Here is a 23,605-nt window from a genome sequence, read left to right as displayed (position 1 = left end):
AAAAAATATTCTGCACAGCAAAAGAGACCATCAAAAAAATGAAAAGGGAGCCCACCGTATGGGAAAACATATTTGGCAATGATACATCTGATGAAGGGTTAATATCCAAAATATACAATGAACTCATACAACTTAACAAAAGGAAGACAATACAATTAAAAAATGGGCAAAGGACCTAAATAGATACTTCTCCAAAGGGGACATACAGAGGCCAAGAGACATATGAAAAAATGCTCGAAGGCACCGGTCATCAGAGAGATGCAAATTAAAACAACAATGAGTTATTACCTCAAACCTATCAGAATGGCTACCATCAACAAATCAACAAATGACAAATGCTGGTGAGGATGTGAAGAAAAGGGAACCCCAGTACACTGCTGGTGGGAATGCAGACTGGTGCAGCCAGTATGGAGTTTCCATACTGAAGACAGTATGGAGTTTCCTCAAAAAATTAAATATGGAACTGCCATTTGACCCAGTGATCACACTTCTAAGAATATACCCTAAGAAACCTAAAACACCAATCAGAAAGAATGTATGCACCCCTATGTTCATAGTAGTGCAATTTACAATAGCTAAGATCTGGAAACAGCCCAAGTGCCCATCAGCATGGAATACTATGCAGCAGTAAAAAAGGATCTCTTGCCGAAACCGGTTTGGCTCAGTGGATAGAGCGTCGGCCTGCAGACTGAAGGGTCCCAGGTTCGATTCCGGTCAAGGGCATGTACTTGGGTTGCGGGCACATCCCCGGTGGGAGGTGTGCAGGAGGCAGCTGATCGATGTTTCTCTCTCATCGATGTTTCTAGCTTTCTGTCTCTCTCCCTTCCTCTCTGTGAAAAATCAATAAAATATATTTAAAAAAAAAAAAAAAAGGATCTCTTACCCTTTGAGACAGTGTGGAGGGACTTGGAGAGCATTATGCTAAGCGAAATAAGCCAATCAGAGGAAGACAAGTATCACATGATCTCACTCATATGTGGAATCTAATGAACAAAATTAACTGATGGACAAAATAGATCCAGAGACATAGAAGCATGAAACAGACTATCAAATCTCAGAGGGAAGGAAGGGGTGGGTGGAAGAGATCAACCAAAGAACTTGTATGCATACATGCATAACTCATGGAGACAGATAACACGGTGGTGAAGGCAGGGGCAGGGGCGTGCTAGAATGGGTGAATAGAGGATAGGAAGACATATGTAATACTTTCAACAATAAAGATTTAAAAATAATAACAATAATAATTTTTGAAAAGGGGTGTGGCCCTAGCCGGTTTGGCTCACTGGTTAGAGTGTCAGCCCATGGACTGAAGGGTTGCAGGTTCAATTCCGGTCAAGGGCATGTACCTCAGTTGCAGGCTTGATCCCTACACCGGCAGGGCACATGCAGGAGGCACCAACGGATGTATCTCTCATATCAATGTTTCTCTCTCTGTCCCCCTCCCTTCCACTCTCTATAAAAATCATATCCTCCTTGAGGATTAACAAAAAAAAAAAAAGAGAGAGAGATCTGGCCTTCACTTAAGGGACGTCACAGGAAGTTTTGTACTGCCCCTGATAATAATTGTAATACTAATAGCTACAATTTATTGTTTAATCTGTGTGAGGGGAAACTGGGGCCATCTTACTCACTGGGCCATGGCATCTGACTTTCCCCACGGGACTGGGGGGGTGGGCATTCCTGACTGCCTGTCTGGCAGATGAGAAAATTCAGCCACAGAGGCAAAGCTGCCCAGGCAAGGTCATATGGCCAACAGGAACTGTGAAAGGTAGGGTACTAGCTTGTAATAAATTATAACACTGGAGCAGAGAGGTGCTGATCTGAAGAAAGCAAAGCAGTCCCCAAAGCTCACCGTTCCCCCTCCCCCTTGAAATCCAGCTCTAAGTCTTAATCCCTGAAGTTCCAACCCGGGCAAGGCTAGGGTGACCCCGCCTGCTACAAACCCAAGGCCCAGCAGAAGTGTCCAGGGGGAGCGCAAGCCTCCATCAGCTTCCACAAACATTCCCAGGAAACATGGAAGGAAAATCTGGTTTTACTGTCTATGCAGCTTCAAGTCCTCCAAGAACCTATCGCCCTCCCCCTCTCCAAGACAAATCGCAACTCGGGAGCCACCAGTTTGAGCCCACAAGAAGTCCTCCCAGTAATTAAAGGGTTCTAGGAAGGGTATCTACATGGAATGGTTCGGACAGAGAAACTGAGGCAGGGCCTCCCGGGCCGGGGCGGGGGGGGGGGGGGGGGGGCGGTGACAGGATGTCTCCATGCTTGTTTACCCGGCCTCTCCCTTCCCCCGCCCAATCTCTGCAAAACGCGAGTCGCCAGACCAGGCTGGGGGCGGGGAGCGGGGGGGGGGGGAGTACAAGATGCTGATAGCGCCTGACGGGTCTCCCCGCCAAGGCCCGGGGTGGGGGCGCACGGGGCCCTGGAGAGCCCCAGCGCGTACCCCGGGAGGTCTCCAGGTGGCTGGCTTCCTCCACCCCCGCCCGCTCTGTCCCAGGGCGGGACCAGGGGGCGGAGCGGGCCGGTGACAGGCCGTGACGCGGGCCCCACCCTTTCTTATAGAGGCACGCGGGGGGACTCGGGGACCGTGTTTCGTCGTCGCTGCCGCCGCCGCCACCGCGTCCACCTCCTGCCCCGCCACCACAGCTCCCAGCATCAGCGCCACCGCCACCGCGTCCGCCAGCAGCGCCACCGCCATGCGCGAGATCGTGCACCTGCAGGCCGGCCAGTGCGGCAACCAGATTGGGGCCAAGGTGCGCGGGGAACCGGGCCCCGGGAGGTGGCTGAGACGAGTGGAGCGGGGCCCTTGAACTCCGCGGAGCTTCCCGACCTTGGGCCTTTTGGCCAACGGGGTCTCCAGGAGGCCAGCACCCCAGGGACGGTGAGGGAGGGGGCGCGGGGGCTGGACCAGGCTGCGAACAAAGGGGCCAATGGGGGTGGGGACCAGCCTTCTGTCTGCTGGCCACAGCTGGCTTCACAGCTGGCCCACTGTCCCCTGCACACGCACAAAGAGTCCCAGACTCTCGCGCTGGCTGCAGCCAGGGTGCACTGACACCAGCAGTCTTGGCTGGCGACTCTGCTTCACCCTGCCCCCACCTCTCCCTTCTTGCTGTTTCATCCCTGCCTCCCCACCATGCCTTTAGGTCCCCCGTTCACCTTGCTGGGGGACAGGTGGCAGCCAGGGAGGTGGTTGGCGGTCCTGAACCCAGAAGATGGAGGCCAGGGCAGGCCTGGATCCCCTCTCCCTCTCTACTGGTTCTTACCCCACCACCACCACCCCTCTAGTTCTGGGAGGTGATCAGTGATGAGCATGGCATCGACCCCACGGGCACATATCATGGGGACAGCGACCTGCAGCTGGAGAGAATCAACGTATACTACAATGAGGCCACAGGTAGGATGCAGGGGCACCTTCTGGAGTGGGGGTGGGAAGGCATGGGGGGACTGCATGCTGGTTCCTGGCGCTCACCCCAGCTGACCTCCATCTGCTTCCCGGCAGGAGGAAATTACGTGCCCAGAGCCGTGCTGGTGGACCTGGAGCCAGGAACCATGGACTCCGTCCGCTCCGGCCCCTTCGGCCAGATCTTTCGGCCTGACAACTTTGTGTTTGGTGAGTGCCAGGCATGGAGTACAGGCAGGGAAGCCCCTTGCTCCTTTGACTTCCAAATGCTTAGTGAAAACTCACCCTCACAGGCCCCACAGATCAGGGGGGGAGGCAGAGAAGGCAGTCAGGGCTATGTTGGCGACAGCCAGCCGGGCGACTGTGGGAGCCCAGGGGAGGCATCTGATACAGTGGCAGGGGTGGGTGGGGTGCATTGGGGTTGGGTGGGGGTGGGTAAGGAAGGCTTCCTGCATGAAAACCCCAGCTCTGCCACTTCATACATTCTACACAGATTTATTGAGCACCTACTGCATGCGGGTCCTACTATATCCCCGGGGGGATACACATGAGAACAAAACAGACAAAGCTCTCTTCTCCCCTGGAGCTGGCACCCTGGTGGACGGAGGGAGAATGGCAATATAAGCAAGTAAAGCTCAGGCACTGATCCAGTCAGCTGGGTGACTCTGGGCAGTCTCTCCGTGCTCATCTCCTCATCTTTAAAATAGGGATAAAAAATCTACTTCACAGGCTTGTGTGGCTCAAAGCCATTAATATGTGTAAAGGATTTAGCCCTAACCGGTTTGGCTCAGTGGATAGAGGGTCGGCCTGTGGACTAAAGGGTCCCAGGTTCGATTCCAGTCAAGGGCATGTACCTTGGTCGAGGGCACATCCCCAGTAAGGGGTGTGCAGGAGGCAGTTGATCAATGTTTCTCTCCATCAATGTTTCTAACTCTCTATCCCTCTCCCTTCCTCTCTGTAAAAAATCAATAAAATATATTTTAAAAATATATATGTGTAAAGGATTTAGAACTATGCCTAGCACCGAGAAAAAGGTAAATAAAGCACTTGTTGTTTTCACGATCATTATTGTTATTAATGTCTGCAGCCTAAAAGATGATTAGGGCATGGAAAGGCAGGAAGGATGTACAAGACAGAGGGAACAGCTGAAGGGAGGGGCAAGGATGGAAGCAGAGAGGACAATGAATAATCATCACAACAAAATTATAATAATTTATGTTATCTATAATAATAATTTTGTCATTATTGTTCAACCACTAGGATGGCTGGGGGAGGGGCTGGGGAGGCTCTTCCCACAAGGGCCCGTGTGTCCCGTTCCCTTCCCTCTCAGGCCAGTCCGGAGCCGGCAACAACTGGGCCAAGGGCCACTACACGGAGGGCGCGGAGCTGGTGGATGCCGTCCTGGACGTGGTCCGAAAGGAGGCTGAGAGCTGCGACTGCCTGCAGGGCTTCCAGCTGACCCACTCGCTGGGCGGGGGCACGGGATCCGGGATGGGCACGCTGCTCATCAGCAAGATCCGGGAGGAGTTCCCCGACCGCATCATGAACACCTTCAGCGTGGTGCCCTCGCCCAAGGTGTCGGACACGGTGGTGGAGCCCTACAACGCCACGCTGTCCGTGCACCAGCTGGTGGAGAACACGGACGAGACCTACTGCATCGACAACGAGGCCCTGTACGACATCTGCTTCCGCACCCTCAAGCTGACCACGCCCACCTACGGGGACCTCAACCACCTGGTGTCCGCCACCATGAGCGGGGTCACCACCTGCCTGCGCTTCCCCGGCCAGCTGAACGCCGACCTGCGCAAGCTGGCCGTGAACATGGTGCCCTTCCCCCGCCTGCACTTCTTCATGCCCGGCTTCGCGCCGCTGACCAGCCGGGGCAGCCAGCAGTACCGCGCCCTGACGGTGCCCGAGCTCACCCAGCAGATGTTCGACGCCAAGAACATGATGGCCGCGTGCGACCCGCGCCACGGCCGCTACCTGACGGTGGCCGCCGTGTTCCGGGGCCGCATGTCCATGAAGGAGGTGGACGAGCAGATGCTGAGCGTGCAGAGCAAGAACAGCAGCTACTTCGTCGAGTGGATCCCCAACAACGTGAAGACGGCCGTGTGCGACATCCCGCCGCGGGGCCTGAAGATGGCAGCCACCTTCATCGGCAACAGCACGGCCATCCAGGAGCTGTTCAAGCGCATCTCGGAGCAGTTCACCGCCATGTTCCGGCGCAAGGCCTTCCTGCACTGGTACACGGGCGAGGGCATGGACGAGATGGAGTTCACCGAGGCCGAGAGCAACATGAACGACCTGGTGTCCGAGTACCAGCAGTACCAGGACGCCACGGCGGAGGAGGGCGAGTTTGAGGAGGAGGCCGAGGAGGAGGTGGCCTAGACCACCTCATTCATTCACCCCTGTCGGCCCCCACCCGCGCTGGGCTGCTCACCTTTGACCCCTTAGAGCTCCTCTTGGGCCCCTGAGAACCCTGCAGCACCACCAAGCCTGACTCAGCTCTGACCCTCTGACCCTACAACCTTGACTTCTCCCCTGATCTCAGCTGACCTTCGACCCCTGAGCCCCACTTTGGCCCACATTTAACTCCATGAACCCTGTTTCTCCGTGACCTCTCCTTCACCTATGACCTTACCCACCACCCCAATGCACTCCCAGGCAAATAAACCCCAGTCTACTTTCGACCCCCTCTCCCTCTGAGCCTCCCTTCACCTCTGACCTTGCCTCACCTTTGACCCCACCACCCTCTGACCCCACCTGCTCTCTGGCTTCTGTAGGCCCCTGTTTTATCCCTGAACTCACTCCCCTCAACTCCAACTGACCTTGGCTTTCCAGGGCTGGTGGAGGGCAGCTGTGTGGGGAGAAGCAGCCCTGGAACGTGTGGACAAGAGAGGCTGTGCCCCCATCCCGCCCCACCTCCTCCCTCTGGCTTACCCTCAATAAATAAATTGTTGTCTTGCCATGTTTCTGCTGAGTGCATTTTCCATCTCCCTGTGGGAAGGCCAACAAGCAAGGGCTCCCCCTAAAGGATGGAGGTGGGTGCTGAAGGGATATCTAATCTGGGGAGGAAGAAAGGGGGCAGAAATTCTAGAGTGAGACGGGGCTATGCCACTAACTGTGTGGTGTTGGGTAAGCACTTGTGCTCTCTGATCCTCGATTTGCTCACCTGTAAAATGGGATTGTATATTTGCCCCATGACCCCCCCAACACACACCCCAGGAATGTTTGTGAGGATTCGAGGAGCTCTTATGGGCATAGTGCCTGGCACAAGGAGTACTTGGCAATGGAGCTGTTGCCATTTTCTGTGGGCATCTAGCAAGTATGGAAAGCAGAAGGGGAGTCTTTAGGGAAGGGCACTGGGGAGATGGCAACCTGGAACTAGCATCCAAGGGACAGTCCTATCAGAATAACAGTCGCTAACACGGATGGAGCACTTCGATGTCCTGACATGCCTCATCTCATGTAACTCTCACACAAACCCTGTAAAATCTGAGCTTTTGTCTCCTTTCCAACCAAGGTTTAGATATACAAAGCATATCCATTAGCTTTTCTTGTGTAGCTATCCCCAAAAAGTTTAGGGGCTTAAAACAACAACAGTCATTTATTTAGTTCTCAAATCTGTGATTTGGGCAGGGCTTGGAAAGGCAGCTTGTCTCTGCTCCCCGTGGCATCAGCTAGGGAATCTCAACTGAGGGATTTACTTCAAGGTGGCTCACTCCTATGGCTGCCAAGTTAATGCCAACTGTCCTCTGGGCATGCAACGGGGGCAGATAGAATGAGAGCATCAGTACCTCTCCATAGTCTGCTTGGGCTTCCTCACAGCAGTCCCCAAAAGCAAGCATCCCAGGAGAGCAAGCAAAATGCATTGCATTTTTCTGACCTAGCTTCAGGAGTCACTTGGTGTCCTCTGGACTGCTCAAAGTCATGTCCATGTTCAAGGGAGTGGGATGTAAACTCTACACACACCTCTGGAGTGCAGAGAGGCAAGATTCCCCAAGAGCATGTGGGGTGGGAGATATAAGGCTGTAGCCATCTTTGGAAATTACAGTTTGGTCCCATGACTATGAAGCAGTGAGCTTCATAGCCTGACAGTTCAAAGCCTGACAGTTTAAGTCTAGAACTCTTATTCCACTTCAGTGTAAAAACCATTCTAGGCAAATTAAGCAGAAAGGAATTTAATATAAGAATTACAACACCGTTGGAGGGACTGAGAGAGTGGGCTGTAAGCAAGTGATTCTTAAACTTCAGTGTGCAAAAGAATCACCAGGAACACTTTGCTAGCACACAGCTTCCTAGGCCCCACCCTAGAGTTTCTGATTCAGCAGGGCTGGGGCCCAAGACCTTGCATTTTTAACAAGTTCCCAGGTGAGGCTGCCTATGAGACCACATTCTGAGTAGCCCGGAAATAGGCCGGCACAGCACAAAGCTGACCACTAGGGAGCTGCTTCCTCTGCTTAGTGAGAAAGGTGGAGAGCCAACAGGCTGCCATCAGAGCCATTAATTAAGTTCAAGAACACCTCCCAAGACCCACATAGCTGAACATAGGTCCACTGGAGTGCTCTGCAAAAATCAACTAAAATGAATATAAAGTTAATTAAATATCCAGCAGGATTCTCACACACACACACACACACACACACACACACGGAGGAGGGGAGGTCTACCTCACTTCTACCTTCCAATCTCTCAAGCATTTCTAGTTGGTAGAATCTGCATCCAAAACCAGAGCTACAAAGAAGTCTAGGAAATGTGGTTCTTCTCAGCTTCTGCAGTACAAAGGAAGGCAAACCAGAAGGAAGAGAAAGAAGAAAGGAGGGATACTGAGAGCCAACTAACTATTCCCATCACACTCTATGCTGGGACCCAGCCTTTCCCCACCCACCACCACCACCACTGGGCCCCACCACAGGCAGGCAGGAGGCAGGAGAAGAGTGAGAAAGGCAGCCTGGATATCCAGCCCACAGCAACCCGCATCTGAGCAGGCCCAGCACAGCACTGGGTGGTGGAGCAGACAGTGGACTAGGCCAGTGGTCGGCAAACTGCAACTCGTGAGCCACATGCGGCTCTTTGGCCCTTTGAGTGTGGCTCTTCCACAAAATACTGACTTCTGCGCATGGGCCACGAAGTTTCAATCGCACTGTACATACGTGCCTGCACGTGGTATTTTGTGGAAAAGCCACACTCAAGGGGCCAAAGAGCCGCATGTGGCTCACGAGCCGCAGTTTGCCGACCACTGGACTAGGCAATGAACTTGGCTGTCTTTGGCATCTCCAACCTAATGTGGCCACAAAAGAACTCCCTATTCTACCCCTAAAACATCCCTTTTCCCAATAAGCAATGCCGTCCTCTCGCTCAAACCCCAAATCTAGGAATCAGCTTTGATTCCTCGTTTCCCACACCAAGCACACTCTTCCTATCTTTTGTTGAGTCCATTGTTTCTTCTTCAAACTGTGGCCTGTAACCACCTGTCTATACTCTGATCTAAGCCACCGTAATTGTTCATACAGATAACCCCAATCACTTCCCTGAGTCCCCTCCTGCCACCCCTACCCCTGCACTGTATCCTCCTTCTGCAACAGCCAGATGAGCTTTCACAAGCAAATAAGAACTTGTCTATTCCCTACTCCAAACTGCCCCATGACTTCAGTCTCACTCAGATTGAAATCCAAACTCTCACCTTTGTCTTCGCCCCCTGTTGACTACATCCCCATCACCCTCCCTCTCACTCAATAAACTGTGACCTTCTTCATGTGCTCAATCATATCAAGTTTGATTCAACCTCAAGGCCTTTGCACAGCCTGTTTCTACTATTTCTTTTCCTCGAATGTGTGAATGGCTAGCCCCTTTTCACCCACAGGTGTCAGTTCAAATGATATCTCCTTTGAGCAGCCTCCCTGGCAACTCTAAGTTAGCACCCAGTAGCTCTGCATCACTTATCTGTTTACATACTTGTTTCTCCCAACTGAAATGTAAGATTCATGAGGACAGGAATCTACCTTGGTCAACACATGCCTAGAACAGCTTGACACAGCACAGGCCCTCAGTAATTATTTGTTGAATGGATGAGCAAGCAAATGAATGATTTTATGCCACACTGGTAGGTAAGTGAGAGTTCTGTTTTCCTCATATCAAAGTGAGGAAACAAAGACACAGAGAGTGTGGAGATGGCTTCTAAGATGGCCCCAGTGATCCCATTTCCTCCATTCATGCCCTTGAGTGATCTCCTCCCCTTGAGTTTGGGCTGGACCTGGCAGTGGCTTCTAACCAACAAGGTATGGCAAAGGTGATGAAATGTCCCTTCTGAGATTGGGTTACAAAAAGCTGTGGCTTCTGTCTTGATGAACTCCGTTGCCTTCTCAGCTTGCTCAATTTGGTAAAGCAAGCAACATGTTGGGAAGGTTCACATGGCAACGAACTGAAGGCAGCCTTGGCCAACAGCCAGCAAGGAACTGAGGCCCTCAGTCCAATAATCCACCATGAACTAAATCCTGCCAGCAGTCACGCAGGGAGTTTTCAAAGAGCTCCTTCTCCAGTCAAATCACAATGACCTTCTTCATGTGCTCGATCATATCAAGTTTGATTCAACCTCAGGGCCTTTGCACAGCCTGTTTCTACTATTTCTTTTCACCACATGTGTGAATGGCTAGCTACAGCTCAACAGATTATAGCTGAGACACCCTGTTGTAGAGGACCCAGCTAAGCTGTGCCCAGAGCCCTGGTCCTCACAGAAACTGTCAGATCATAAATGTGTATTCTTTCAAACCACTAACTTAGGGACATTTAATACACCGCAATAGTAACTAATACATAGAGATCAAATGACTTGCCTAAGGTCACATAGACACTAAAGAACTGAATCAGGTCTTGAACCCAGGTCTCTCTGTCTCCAAAATCATTCCCTTAACCACTTACCTGACCTGCCTTTCATAATAACAGAACATATCAAAAGCTTGATTCAGGTTTGAAAGTTTGTCTATGGATCCTTGTTTTTCAACACGGCATCTGTATGCCTATGTGTCTGTCTCTTTCTAAGTCTGCAGCTCTGACTGGGTGTGCCCAACTCTGTCTCTCTCCGTGCACTTAACTATGTCTGGCTGTGAATCTGACTTGTGGCTGAGCCCTGACTTTGTCTGTCCCTTTGTTACTGCTCTAGCTATGCCTCTGTTCTATGTATTTCCGTCTGTCTTCTGAGTTTATTTCTCTATTATCTTGCTTGCATTGACAGCTGTGATCTCTGTATGTGTGCCCATCTGTCTGTTGCCCTGTCTGGAACTGTTTATGGCTGCAACCTTGTGTTATCTCTCTGCATCTGTCACCTGTGTGGGTGAGGACTGCTCCTTGTGTGTGTTGTCCCTCTGAGCTTGTCGGTTTGTGTCCGTGACTGTGGCCTGCCTGAATGCCTTGGTATCTTTGTGTTTGTCTACTGTCTGTGACTGTTCTGGTCTGTCTGTCTGTGTCAGTCATTTCTGGCTGCATGTGTGTTATCTGTCAAGCGTTTGTGCCTGTGTTCTGACCACAGTTGGTCGTCTGATTCTGGGGTGTCCTGTGCCATTCTGAGGCCCAGCTCCCTCTGGTGGTCCAACAAGGAATAGCTGGTGCAGATGGACCAAAGGAAAGAAGAGTTGAGGGAAGAGGAAGTACTTTAGGCAAACTGAATCATGGGCTGCACAGAGAGGGGAAGGATTGGGTATGATAGCAGGGACCACACGTGGCCTGGCCTGGCCCGGCCTGGCCTGGCAGGATGGGACTGGGGTCTGGTCTCTGAGCCACCCATTGCCCACCCATCACGAGGAAGGGCTAGGAGACAGGATGCCTGGTTTTCTCGAAGTGAGTGGGGGCAGGGACATACCTCCGGGGACGTCACCCATTAAACTTCCTCTCTCTGCCACACAGGAAGCTGAGCCGGCTCAGGGCCCAGGCCCGAGCAAGCACGGGCCCCCAGAACCCTTGGGGAAAGGGCCCCACCGGGCCTGCCCAACAGGGACCATGGAATCCAGAGCTGAGTAAGAACACCCCCCCCCCCCGCCCCCATCCTCTAGACCAAGATTCCTAGACCAGGCTTGGGCTGGGGACAAGGGGAGGGGGTCTGGGGCAGGCTGGGGAGGAGGCCAGAGCCACAGGGGCAGGTGGCCCAAATCAAGGCTGGACTCAGCTGGCTTAGAATATGGACTCTACTCTCAGACACACTCAGACCACTCGCAGTCCCTCCCCTCACCCTTTCTTTCCTCTCTCCCCCCAACCCCACACCTGCGCCTCTATGTGACTACGTTTGTAATGCTGAGTGAGCACCTCACCTCTTGGTATATCATAGTTTCTGGGTCAGCAGAGTGAGGGAGGATTGTGTGTCCCTGTGTGCAAGTGCTTGTGCAGGACTCGTATCAACGTGAGGGTGAAGTGTTGGGAGTCTCCGGGTGAGGGGCAGTGTGTCTGTAGTCAGTCCCCATCCTATTCTTCTGTTGCCTCCTGGTTCACTATCTCTCTCCCTAAGCACAAGTCTCTGCATCCTTTGAGTAGGGGGCGGAAGCAGGGGACAAGGGAGGTAGGCGTAGGCTGCAGGGCTCACAGAAGTAGGAGGGCATGCTGTCCTCTCTCTGGTGTGAAATTTGAGGTCAGCCCCTGGGGCCTCATGAAGTCTCACATACAGAGATGCACAGGCAGGGCCTCTTGATCTCAAAACCAGAGCAATGTTCGCACATCTACCCAGTCACACTCACAGCCACACAAGAAAACATGGACTTATTCACCCTCACACTGGCTTGGCTTGATCACACTGTCGCAGTCCTACCTAACATACACTGGACAGCCTCATCCTTTCAGGCCAACATGAGATAGAATCACACACACACACACACACACACACACACACACACACACACATCTGTATGCTCACACAAGCCATACACACACACCTTCTCACACAAATCATGCACACACACACCTGCTCAAGCAAGTTATGCACATACACACACAGTCACACTCCCTCACTCTGCTTCATACTCCCAGTCTCACACACACACGATCAACACCATTCCATGCACACCCAGTCGTACAATCTACACAATCACTGCCACAAACCCTTGGGAGTCATGCACACACAGTTGCACAAGTCACACAGGCACACACAGTCACACATGTGCAGATACAACCACACACAGAAGCAAGTCCATGGACCCACTAAGCCCTTTCCTGTCCCACAGAGAGGGTCCCCCTGCCGTGTTTGATTGGTTCTTCGAAGCAGCCTGCCCTGCCTCCCTACAGGAGGGTGAGTGGGGGAGGACCTCAGGGGAGGGGAGTGGAGATGGAAGGTGGGGCCCTGAATGTAGAGGCCTGTTCTCCCTGCAGATCCACCCATTCTGCGGCAGTTCCCCCCAGACTTCAGGGACCAGGTATGCAGGCTGGTTCCTTGCTCCCCTGGGACCAGGGTCAGTCCTCCTGGGGGAGGTTGTGGGGCCCAAAATGAGTGGCCACAGAGTGTGTGCTCTTTTTCACCCCCAGGAAGCTATGCAGATGGTGCCTAAATTCTGCTTCCCTTTTGATGTGGAAAGGTATGGAAGAAAGCAGACAGCCAGCGACCTGGGGACCTAAGGACTCAGACACCCAGGGAATCAGGGGCCCTAACAACTAGGCCCCAGATGATGGACACAGTACTAGGAGCACTTGTGGGGGGTGGAGGGAGTGAAGGAGCTGGGACCCAGTCTCTGAGCATTTTTCACCTCCAGGGAGCCTCCCAGCCCTGCGGTACAGCATTTCACCTTCGCCCTCACGGACCTGACCGGCACCCGTAGATTTGGTTTCTGCCGCCTAAGGGCCGGTGCCCACAGTTGTCTTTGCATCCTCAGGTGTGAACTATTGGGGCAGGGGTTGCGGGGGGAGCCTCGACCTAGGAGTGCTTCATGGAACCCGCTTCCTCTCTCTACAGCCACCATCCCTGGTTTGAGGTGTTCTACAAACTCCTGAACACAGTGGGAGACCTCCTGGCTCAGGACCAAGTGAGACCAGGCCCCTCCCCCGCATTCCGCGGGAACCATAGGCCCCCCACCCCACAAGCCCCCAGCCCTGCTCAGAACTCACAGGCCAGACGGAAGCCCTGGGCTCCTCTCAGAACACCCAGCTTGAGCCAAGACCTTCAGAATCCCCAACCTACCTTTTCTTCTCTTGTTTTAAAATATATTCTTATTGATTTCGGAGAGAAAGAGAGGAGAGATAGAAACATCAATGATGAGAGAGAATCATTGATTGGCTGCCTCCTGCACGCCGCCCCCCCTCCCCCCACTAGGGATTGAGCCTACAACCCGGACATGTGCCCTAGACCGGACTCGAACCCGGAACCCTGGACCCTTCAGTCCGCAGGCCAACGCTCTATTCACTGAGCAAACCGGCTAGGTTTTGACTCAGACACCTCACCCCCACCCAGGTCTCGGAGGTCGAGGAACTTCTAAACCTGCTGCAGCGGACCCTGCCAGAGACCCAGGCCTCCGTGGAGCTGGTGAGTAGCTCCGAACCCCTGGGCATGGGACCCCAGGTGGATGGGGAGGCAGCCCCCCAGCCCTGAGGACCACACAGACACACCTCTCCCTCAGGGCAGCGGAGTGACGCTCTCCAGTGTGCCCGGCGGGATGCCCCCAGCCCCCGGGAACATCAGGCCGGTGAGCAGGGCTGGGGACCCTGGAAGGTTGGGCTCCCAGGTGAAGCCAACCCCTGATTAACCAGTCCCCTCGCCAATCTCCTCTCTACCTCCCCACCACCACCACCCCCACCACCAGCTTTCCTATTTCGTGGCCCCTGACTCCGGCCGCCTGCCATCCATTCCGGAGAACGTGAGTGGGCTCCTCCGAGGGGGCGGGAAGCGGTCCCGAAACCCGCAGGGACTGCCAGGTCCTGCCGTCCCTCGCGCCCAGCGCTCCTCTCTGTCCCTCAGAGGAACCTAACCGAGCTGGTGGTGGCGGTGACCGATGAGAACATCGTGGGGCTGTTCGCGGCGCTCCTGGCCGAGCGGAGGGTCCTGCTCACCGCCAGCAAGCTGAGCACCGTGAGGCAGGGGCCCGCCGGGCGGGAGGGGCCGAGACCGGGCTTCGTCCCTGGGGGCGGATTCCTACTCTAACCTCACCCGGCGTCACCCGAGGGCAAAGTCCTGGGTCTGCCCCTGTGAAGGTCAGGGTTGAGCTGAACTCTGGCTCCACTCGGGTGGGGGGAGTCAGCGTGGGTAGCGTCTAGCTGCCGTTTGCAAGCGCCTCTTTGGGAATGCCGAGTCAGACTCCACCCACTGGCTCCGCCCCTCTGGAGGGCGAGGTCGGGGAGCGCTGAATTCCAGCTCGGCCCCTAGGTGGAAGGGCAGGGAGGGTGGCCGTGGAGGCTGAGTGCTGACTCCACCCCTAGGGCAGGACCGAGGAAGGTAAATTTTAGCTCCGCCTCTTTAGGGGTTGGGTCAGTGGAGCTGCGTCGTGGCTCCACCCCTAGAGGCGGGGCTAGGGCGACTGTTAGCTCCGCCTCGTTGGGGGTGGAGCTAGTGGGCTTAGTCACAGCTCTACCCCTAAGAAGAGGGATCCCGGAGGGTTGCATATTAGCCCCAACCCTAGGACTTGCCCTGAATCGTAGGCCACTCGCAGCCCCTCCCCCTGAGTAAGCACCTCTTACCTGACCTGTCTTTCCTGGCGCCACCTGCTCCAAGCACTGTAATTTGCCAAATTCTAGGTCTCCACCTGCTTCCTAAAGGGGTGTGACTTTTCACCTCTTACCCAGAAGCGGGTGGGTAAGGTGAGGTGGGTGGGAAATGGAGCTGGGGGAGGGTTCTTGAGCCACCCCAGAGAGGGTTCTTGAAGCTGGGGGTCCAGGCCCTGAACCCACAGTACCCACCCGTCCCCAGCTGACCTCGTGCGTCCACGCGTCCTGTGCCCTCCTGTACCCCATGCAATGGGAGCACGTGCTGATCCCCACACTGCCGCCGCACCTGCTGGACTACTGCTGGTGAGGGGCGGAGTCTGGGGAGGGGCCGGGCCTGGGGGGCTGGGGACCAGGGCCTAGGGCCTGCATGACCCTGCTCCCTCGGGTCGTCCGCAGCGCTCCCATGCCCTACCTCATCGGAGTCCACGCCAGTCTCACAGAGGTCAGTGGGAGCGGCCATGGACTGCAAGGACGGGCGGAGTTCTCCTCCCTCTGCATCCCCAGATACCCTCCCCCGCCAGGGTTCCTCGGACTCTGAGCTGCGGTCCCCCTACCACCCTCCAACACAGAGAGTGCTGGAGAAAGGCCTGGAAGATGTCGTGATGATGAACGTGGACTCCAATATCTTAGAGACGCCCTTCGACGACGTGCAGGCGCTGCCTTCCGACGTGGTCAGTATCACCCCTCCCGCAGCGTCTGGGAGAGGGAGGCCCCAAACCCACCCGCTCAGCGCTGCTCCCTTGTCCTCCAGGTGTCCCTGCTGAGGCTGAGGCTAAGAAAGGTCGCGCTGGCCCCAGGAGAAGGGGTGTCCCGTCTTTTCCTCAAAGCCCAGGCACTGCTCTTTGGGGGGTACCGCGATGCGCTGGTCTGCAGCCCGGTGAGCAGGGGGGATGCTGAGGAGGAGGCCTAGTCGACCCTGGAAGATAATATCATTTAGAGTGTTTACTCTATGCCTCCATTTGCTCATCTATAAAATGAGATCCAGATAGTACCCACCCAAACGGATGGTGTGAGTAAAATGCTTGGATAGTGCCTGGCATATCACGAGTATTCAAATGCTAGGTTCTACTATTACTATCTCATTTAGTGCTCATGACAGTATTATGAGATAGGTGCCATTATGGTCCCATTTTACATGTAAAGAAACTGAGGCTTGGAGAAGTCCTGTGGTAGGTGAGTGTTAAGCCCAGGACTCTGATCTGCTGACTTTCGACCCCCTCCCTCAGTTTCCCACTATTCTATAAAAACTTAAGGGAGGGGGAAATTCTATCATTTAAGTATCTGATGTGCCTGTGGCTGTGCCTTAACAACACGTCTGGAATCTGCCCATTTCTCCCCATCATCTGTCTCCACCCTGGTCTGGTCCCCGTTATTGCTCACCTAGATAAGCGTGCCCGCCTCCCTAATGAGTCCCCTCTCCCCGGTTCCCACCCTCACCCTCATAGTCTGTCCTCCCTGAAGCGGCCAGAAGTCACCTGTGAGCACCCAAGTCAGGTCTCACCCCTCCTCTGCCCTCTAGGGCTCCCACCTCCCTCTGGGTAAAAGCCCAAATTCCCCCCTCCCCCCTCCCGCTTGGCTCACCAGGTCCTGCACAGGAGCAGGCATACAGCAGGCACTCAATCAACATTTGCTACATAGATAGATGGTAGAGTAAGGGAGGCAGCTGGTGTCCAGGAGAGCCTCCGGGAGCTCAGAACGAGGATCCTTCTTCCAGGGCCAGCCTGTGACCTTCAGTGAAGAAGCCTTCTTGGCCCAGAAGCCCGGGACTCCCTTGCAGGCCTTCCACCAGCGGGCTGTGCACCTGCAGCTGTTTAAACAGGTGCGCCGGAGCCCAAGGGCGGGATTGGGACCTGGGGGGCGGGGTTAGGGACGCCACGCCTGGGTCCTGTGGGCGGGGCTAGAGTCGGTCTGGCGGAATCTCCCTCTTCAGATTGGGGAGACAGAACTGAACTAGGTTTCTTAAAGATAAGGGTTCCCGTCCTGATTTTCTAAGGGACAAAATCTACTCCTTGGGCCCTGGGGAAATAATGCCGTCTTCGGAAGTTCTGGGCGTGTCCAGCTGCGCACATACTTTGGGAGGAAGGAGGCGGGCCGGGACTCCCGGGTACCTGGGAGGGGGTTGGAGTGGGATCGGACTCCTGGGTTCCTGGAGGAAGGTGGGCTGGACTCCAGGATCCTTCAGCGCGGGCGTGGGTTCTAGGGTCCCTGAAGGTGGGGTCAGCCTCTTCCAGGGTCACTGAGAGGCGGGTCGGTCCGAAGTGGCAGAATCTAACTTCCGGGTCCCTGTGAGGGGCGGTGTCTAGTCCCTGATAACAGGTCCTGACCTGGGGCTATAGGAGGCGGTTGGACCTCTGGCTTCCAGAGGTGGCCTCCAGACCTCCTGGGTCCTGTGAGTGGGCCCCTAGCCGGGTCAGGAATCACTTTTACTTCCTGAGGAAGAGAGGACTCCTAGTCCTTGCATTCAGATGTGACTCTGATCCTTTCTCCCATCCCCAGTTCATTGACGGCCGGCTGGAGAGGCTTAACACAGGAGAGGGGTTCTCAGATCTGTTTGAGCAGGAGATCACCTGCAGTGGGGCCTCCTCAGGTGAGCCCTGAATCTAGCCCGGAGTCCCTACCCCAGCAGCCGCCGCCACCCCCCACCCCCCTCCCCGCCTGAGCATGCCTGTCATGACCACGCTCTCTCCTCACTCCAGGCACCCTTCGCTCCTACCAGCTCTGGGCAGACAACCTAAAGGTATTGAACACCTGTCTTGTTTATTATTGGATTAATTTAATCCCACAACAGCCCCCAAGTAGGGTCATTATTTTGCTCATTTATAGAGGTGAAGAAATTGAGGCTCAGAAAGGGAGAAGGGCCTGTCTGGGGTCACACAATCCTTGAGTGAGGTGGGTCCTGGGGTAACCCCAGATGCCCACACCTCTCTCCCTTGGCACTCTCTCTCCAGAAAGGTGGTGGTGCCCTCCTGCATTCCGTCAAGGCCAAGACCCAACCAACCGTCAGAAACATGTACCGCTCGGTGAGGCTGGGCTAGACAGGCTGTTTACTGGGGTGACAGAGGACATTTTAACCCCACATTTAAAGTGCACATGCGCCGAAACCGGTTTGGCTCAGTGGATAGAGCGTCGGCCTGCAGACTGAGAGGTCCCGGGTTCGATTCCGGTCAGGGGCGTGTGCCTGGGTTGCGGGCATATCCCCAGTGGGAGATGTGCAGGAGGCAGCTGATCGATGATTCTCTCTCATCGATGTTTCTAGCTCTCTATCTCTCTACCTTCCTCTCTGTAAAGAATCAATGAAATATATTTAAAAAAAAATAAAATAAAATAAAGTGCACATGCTTTTATCACCTGAATCAGCAGTTAAGCCATTAACAATTTTTCCCACTTTCATTTTCCATTCACTATTCTCATGTTTGTCAGGATTTCTTTCCTATTTAAAATTGGCAACCAAGATTCATTGGTTTTTTTGTTTGTTTTGTCCTTCTCAGACACTGCAAACCCCGCTTCTATCCTTTTGGGGTTTTTCTCCCAAGCCCATTTCCTGGGGCCAACTTCTGCAGCTCCAAATTGTCCATTCAATTTTATTCTTCACTCGGCTTTTGAACACGGACACATTTTTATGATGTTCTGTTTTTGCCACTCCCCATTTCATCTGGAGAGTTCTTTCCCCCAGGAATAGTCCTTTTGTATTAGTCAAGGGGGCGAGAGTTTGTATTGACTCCTTAGGTGATGCACGGGGAATTGTGAATACATTTGTGAGACATAAACATGAATAGATGGCAGACTCCACTGTTCTAAGGAACAGGGGGCTGAGTTCTCAAATGTCCCATGTCAAATCACCTCAAATCTAATTTTTTTTTTTTTTTTTTTTTTTGGCTCCTCCATAGGCCAAGAGTGGCTTGAAGGGAATGCAGAGCCTCCTGATGTACAAGGTAAAGCTAATGGCCAATGGGTGGGGGGAATGGAGAAATGGGCTCCTGGCTCACCCAACCTCTTCCTAGGATAGGGATTCTAGCCTGCAGAGGGGGGGCTCCCTCAGGGCTTTCTCCCTCACCAGTCGCTCAGATCACCTGCAGCAGCGCCTGCCTATCACCCAGCACTTTGGACAGGTAAGATGCCCTGCCTCCACCCCGACACACACACCTGGAATTATCACCAAGTCGTCCACCCATCCTCGATCTCCATCTAGACAACTTGCCTCCCTCCTCGTGTACCCCAGTACCTGATGCCCGCTTCACACTCACCCTCCTTCACACAGCTCCCCTGACTCTAGCTCCTGGGGCCCCACCCCTCCAAACCTGTCCTTTGCAGAACCGGCCCCTTCGCCCCAGCAGGAGACACCGGCAGGAAGAGAGACCTTCTGAGTCCCTGGGGGAGAGGTAAGGCTCAAAGGCAGGAGAGGGGGCAATATTGTAAGTGGGAGGCCAGAACTAATGGGGAAGATGATCCCCACATTTCAAACCTGCCAGAGCCACCAGCCTGGAGCTGGGGGTTGGGGGCAGATATCTGAGGCTGCCTAACCTCACACAGGACACCCCCTCTGAGCCCGGAGGCTACCCAGGACTCCTGGGCAGAGGAAGCTCTGGACAGCAGCTTCCTGGGGTCTGGGGAAGAACTGGATTTGTTGAGTGAGATACTAGACAGTCTGAGCACGGGAGCCACAAGGACAGGCAGCCTGCGGCCCAGCCAGAGCTTAGACTGCTGCCACAGAGAGGACATGGACAGCTGCCTCAGCCTGGTGAGCCCTCCAGCCCTCTCCCACTTGCCCACCCATCTTGCCACCCCCTCCCCCTCTAAATTCCAGCAACTTGCTAATCTCCCCACTCCCCCCACCCCCCGTCCAGCCTAACTTACCAGGAAGACAAAGGTGGCAACCAGATGAGGAGGACCCCCCAGAACCCCATTCCCAGTCCCTGCCTGCCGGCCTGCCATCTCTGCAAAACCCCCAGCCTCCGGATACCACCAGGTCTTCAAAGAACCTCACTCTCTCAGAGGCCAGCCAAGAAATCACTTCTTCAACCCAATCGTTAACAGCTTCTGCAGACCCAAGCAGCAGCGGGGACCTCAAATCCTCTCTCACAGAACCCCATCAACACACCTCACCTCTCTCCCCTCTCCACGAGGCCGCCGGAGAGCCCAGAGGCCAGAAGAGCTCCTGCTCCCAGCTCTCCACAGTGCCCACCCAGCCCAGCCCTCCAGAGAGCCCCCAACCTCTGCTACCCACAAAGCCCAACTCAGATATCACCTGGACATCTCCAACCTTCGACTCTACCTCAGATCTCGGTTTCCCAGAGAGCTCCAGAGCCCCTGCTGTGCCCGCTAGCAATCCGCAGGAGCCCCAGGCCAGGAACCGGCCCAGAGTTGCTGAGCTTAAAAAGTGTTTTGAAGGTTAAGGACCAGGCATCTGGAGGAGATGCCATTCTCTCAATAAAGTCTCAAGAGCCCAAAGCTGGTTTTTCCTGGTGAGTTTACCTGTGGGCCCTCTCTCTGCTCCTAAACCCATCCCATCCACCACCTTCCCCACTGACGCAGCCTCCTGCTGGCTCCGAAGGGTAGTGAAAAGCCTCTCTTCCAGGAAACCCTCCCAGCCCCTAAGATCCTCAAAACCTTGCAATTCATCCTCCACGGCCTATGAGCCCTGGATTTACCTCCTCCATCTAGGCTAATTTCTGCCTCCACCAGTTCAAAAAAAGGTTTTATTATATCTCACTATCAATTTTACACATATATATATATAAAATGTCAGCATCCCCACCCTCCCTTGCCCTCGGGGGCAGAGTTTTGAAGCACCTTTTCCCCTTCTATTCTTAAGCCCAGGTTTTTGAAGGCTCAGAGAGGGATCAGCCTTCCCCCAAGGTCACACAGCAAGGGAAGGAGATGAAGAGAGGAAGGGGACCTAGATGGGCAGGCACCCCTGCACTTTCTCCTTGGAGTCCTGGGGAGCCTGGGCCTCGGTTGCGTGGGAGAACTGAAAGGAAAGGAGAGGGGGGTTGTCGGGCCTGTGTGGAGACGGTGCAGCAAGCATAAAGGCGGGTCCCTAGCACCGGCACCCCCAATTGCAGGCAGAGTCATGCAGAGGCGACATGCTTCGCAGAGCCCGCCCGGCAGGTGCCCCATGGCCCCAAAGTCCAACTGAGCCATCATGGGCTCGTGTCTCGGTGGTGGATGCTGTGTGGGAGCAGGTGCTAGGCAGTCCTGGGTAGTGGTGGTGGTTGTGGCGGACCCCAGCGTTCAGATGAGCCGCTCCTCAGGAGGCAGCTTGAGGTTGGGGGGTGGTGGCGCTCGGGCACCCACCTGCTCCTCACTGCTGGGCCGGTAGGTGCCTTCCGTCTGCCGCTTCTCCCGCAGTTTCCGCACCAGCAGCACCAGCCCCACGGCCAGAAGCAGGGCAGCCAAGAGGGAGAAGACCACGATGATGGCAGTGGTGGCCTCCTTAGACTGCGAGACAGGGGACAGGTGTGACTTCCCTGAATCTGGGGATCCTGTCTGCCCCCACCTTAGAAGCATCCCGGGTTCCTAATCCCCCCACACACCCCTGCTCCTTTTGGTGACCTGGTTCCTCCACCTGATCCCCATCTATCACATTTGGGGCTCCCAGTCCCCCACATCTGCCATGTCTTGGGTCCCCCTTCCAAGCACCCGTCACATCTGGGTTCCTAGCTATTCCCCCCCTCCTCCCGAGAGGCCTATAGGGCTCCTGACCCACTGCATGTGCCACCATCTACTCCCTTCCTGAGGTTCTGGGTCTCCCCAGTCTGGGCCCCTGGCTCTCCCTAATTGTCATGTTGATATTCTGTTCTCTCACACTTGGGGTTCTCCAATGCCAACCCCCATCCTGGCCTGCCACCTCTGGGGATCTAGGCCCCTCCACCTGCTACTTGTGGATAGCATCCTAAATAGAATCCCTGCTGCCCTCATGACATATATACCCCCCAACTCACCAGGGCCCCATTGAAGCTGGGGTATGGGGTGGTAGTGGTGCTATTCTCATATGCAGTGGGGTCCAATGCTGTGAGGAAGTGGTAGAGAGAATAAATGAAGCTCCATCTATCACTCCCATCCTGGCACATCTGCCCCCTTCCTTGGGGATTTCCCCTGCCCTCATGCCCCACCCCCACCCCCGTTAGAACTCTGCTCTTCTCGCTGTGGGTGCTCTGCATGTCGGAGCCAGGCCAGCTGTACTGCTACTCTGGCCACCCTCAGCCCAGTGGAGCCCAGCAGTGAGGAATCTGCCCACAGTAGTTTGCAGTTAGCGCTGAGTTGGGGGCTATGACAAGATGGTGTGAAAGCCCAACTGTCCCCTCCTCTCCCCTCCCCCACCTACCTGGCCTTTTCTTGGCTCTGAAAGATCTGGACAGATCCTGCTTTTGCCTGGAGTATCTATTTGATTCCGCCCCCACCCCCATCCCCACCCCAGGCTCTTGAAACTGGAAGGACTGAATGGCTGGGTCCACCCATATGGCCAGCCTGGTGGTCATCCTGGACTCAGAGCCCCAGGCAGGCAGGCCTCCTCCAGGCTCCCAGACAGCCCAAAACACCTCAACCACAGAGACTCAGATATGCGGGCCTCCTCTCCCTCCGGCTCATAATTCCACCCCAAACAGGAACTCAGGAATTCTAGACCAACTGCGACCCGTCCAAGGAAGGACTTAGGAATTCAAAATCCCCAGCCCTGACCTTGTAGACTGCTGCCCCCAAGGCACTCCATGCCCGCTCCCCAGTTCTTGACCTCTCGGTGTCCCGGGTCCCCAGCGCCCCTGCCGGTACCTACTTTGCCCCCAGACCCGGCCCCAGCGGGCGGGCAGCAGCGGCAGGCCGAGCGCCAGGAGCAGCCCCAGGCTGGGGCTCGCCATGGGCCTGGGGAGATAGGCTGGTGGCACCAGGGACAGGGCTTCTTGCGCGCCGCTCCTACCGCATCTCGGGCCAGAGGTACTTACGACTTGGCACCTGCGGGCGGGAGACGGAGAAAGGCCAGGGCGTGGGGGAGGAGGCTTGACCCAGGCGCAGGCCTAGGGAGGGGCGACCCGCGCCAGGGCACCCCGGAGTCCAGCCCCGCCCCGCCGCCAGAGGTCAGAGATTAAAAATTAACTCGGGAAGTGCATTCCTAGGCTCTGGAAAGGAAAGGGGGTAGGGAGAGGGGGGCGGCGCGACCTGCCTCCCTACCTGGCCCGGGCGTCTTAGATCTCACTCAGGTTCCCGATCTGCTTTCCTCGCTCGATCCCTCCGTGCGTCCCTTGGTCGCTCGGCCGGACCACACCGGCTCCTCCCGCTCACGTGACCCGGAAAGTTTAGTCACTCACCTGGGAGGGGAGCGCACTTCCGGCTTGTGCACCTGAAAGAGATGAGGGGGCGGAGCCAGGCGGGAGGTGGGGCCGCGCCGCGTGCGCACCTGTAACGGGAACCCAATCCTGTAATGCGGAAAAGAAAGAGGAGCGGAAGCGCGGAAGTGCAGGAGGAAACTCCCACGTGGATTGCGGTGACGTCTGTAAGACGGCACAGGTGCGGAGACACACGAGGCGTGGAGACACGGTGGTATGAGGC

General features: G+C 55.2%; 3 protein-coding genes across 12 annotated transcripts; 2 read left to right on the top strand and 1 right to left on the bottom strand.

Moving 5' to 3' along the window:
- The first annotated feature begins 2,430 nt into the window (after positions 1–2,430).
- Positions 2,431–6,369, top strand: TUBB4A (tubulin beta 4A class IVa). 2 transcript variants are annotated; one of them, XM_036314408.1, is made up of 4 exons: positions 2,431–2,750; positions 3,283–3,391; positions 3,497–3,607; positions 4,728–6,369. In XM_036314408.1, exons 1-4 carry the CDS (start codon positions 2,694–2,696, stop codon positions 5,783–5,785), a joined length of 1,335 nt encoding a protein of 444 aa, XP_036170301.1. In that variant the 5' UTR covers positions 2,431–2,693; the 3' UTR covers positions 5,786–6,369. The 2 variants fall into 2 exon arrangements, with proteins under 2 accessions (XP_036170301.1, XP_036170302.1); XM_036314409.1 differs by lacking the exons at positions 2,431–2,750; positions 3,283–3,391 and having other exon boundaries at positions 4,658–6,369.
- A 4,716-nt stretch (positions 6,370–11,085) lies between these two features.
- Positions 11,086–20,512, top strand: DENND1C (DENN domain containing 1C). 8 transcript variants are annotated; one of them, XM_036312830.1, is made up of 23 exons: positions 11,104–11,406; positions 12,601–12,665; positions 12,746–12,789; positions 12,899–12,948; positions 13,123–13,242; positions 13,323–13,392; positions 13,818–13,889; positions 13,984–14,049; positions 14,167–14,220; positions 14,322–14,432; positions 15,267–15,367; positions 15,461–15,506; positions 15,634–15,735; positions 15,816–15,941; positions 16,779–16,883; positions 17,561–17,651; positions 17,761–17,801; positions 18,013–18,084; positions 18,952–18,996; positions 19,066–19,173; positions 19,376–19,443; positions 19,595–19,802; positions 19,909–20,512. In XM_036312830.1, exons 1-23 carry the CDS (start codon positions 11,213–11,215, stop codon positions 20,455–20,457), a joined length of 2,508 nt encoding a protein of 835 aa, XP_036168723.1. In that variant the 5' UTR covers positions 11,104–11,212; the 3' UTR covers positions 20,458–20,512. The 8 variants fall into 8 exon arrangements, 6 of the variants coding, with proteins under 6 accessions (XP_036168729.1, XP_036168723.1, XP_036168724.1 ...); XM_036312836.1 differs by lacking the exon at positions 19,909–20,512 and having other exon boundaries at positions 11,086–11,406; positions 19,122–19,173; positions 19,595–19,734; XM_036312831.1 differs by lacking the exon at positions 13,984–14,049.
- Positions 20,513–20,742: 230 nt separating this feature from the next.
- Positions 20,743–23,397, bottom strand: CRB3 (crumbs cell polarity complex component 3). 2 transcript variants are annotated; one of them, XM_036312838.1, is made up of 5 exons: positions 23,228–23,397; positions 22,836–23,011; positions 22,006–22,073; positions 21,359–21,502; positions 20,743–21,032 (listed from the first exon to the last, which is right to left on the bottom strand). In XM_036312838.1, the coding sequence occupies exons 2-5, from the start codon at positions 22,915–22,917 to the stop codon at positions 20,961–20,963; spliced, it is 366 nt and encodes a 121-aa protein (XP_036168731.1). In that variant the 5' UTR covers positions 22,918–23,011; positions 23,228–23,397; the 3' UTR covers positions 20,743–20,960. The 2 variants fall into 2 exon arrangements, with proteins under 2 accessions (XP_036168731.1, XP_036168732.1); XM_036312839.1 differs by lacking the exon at positions 23,228–23,397 and having other exon boundaries at positions 22,742–22,873.
- Between the last annotated feature and the right edge of the window lie 208 nt (positions 23,398–23,605).

Source organism: Myotis myotis, unplaced genomic scaffold (assembly GCF_014108235.1).
Source record: "Myotis myotis isolate mMyoMyo1 unplaced genomic scaffold, mMyoMyo1.p scaffold_m19_p_6, whole genome shotgun sequence".
Taxonomy (NCBI): Eukaryota; Metazoa; Chordata; class Mammalia; order Chiroptera; family Vespertilionidae; genus Myotis; species Myotis myotis.
The sequence above is the reverse complement of the archived record's forward strand: the minus strand, read 5'-3'. Positions and strand labels throughout refer to the sequence as shown.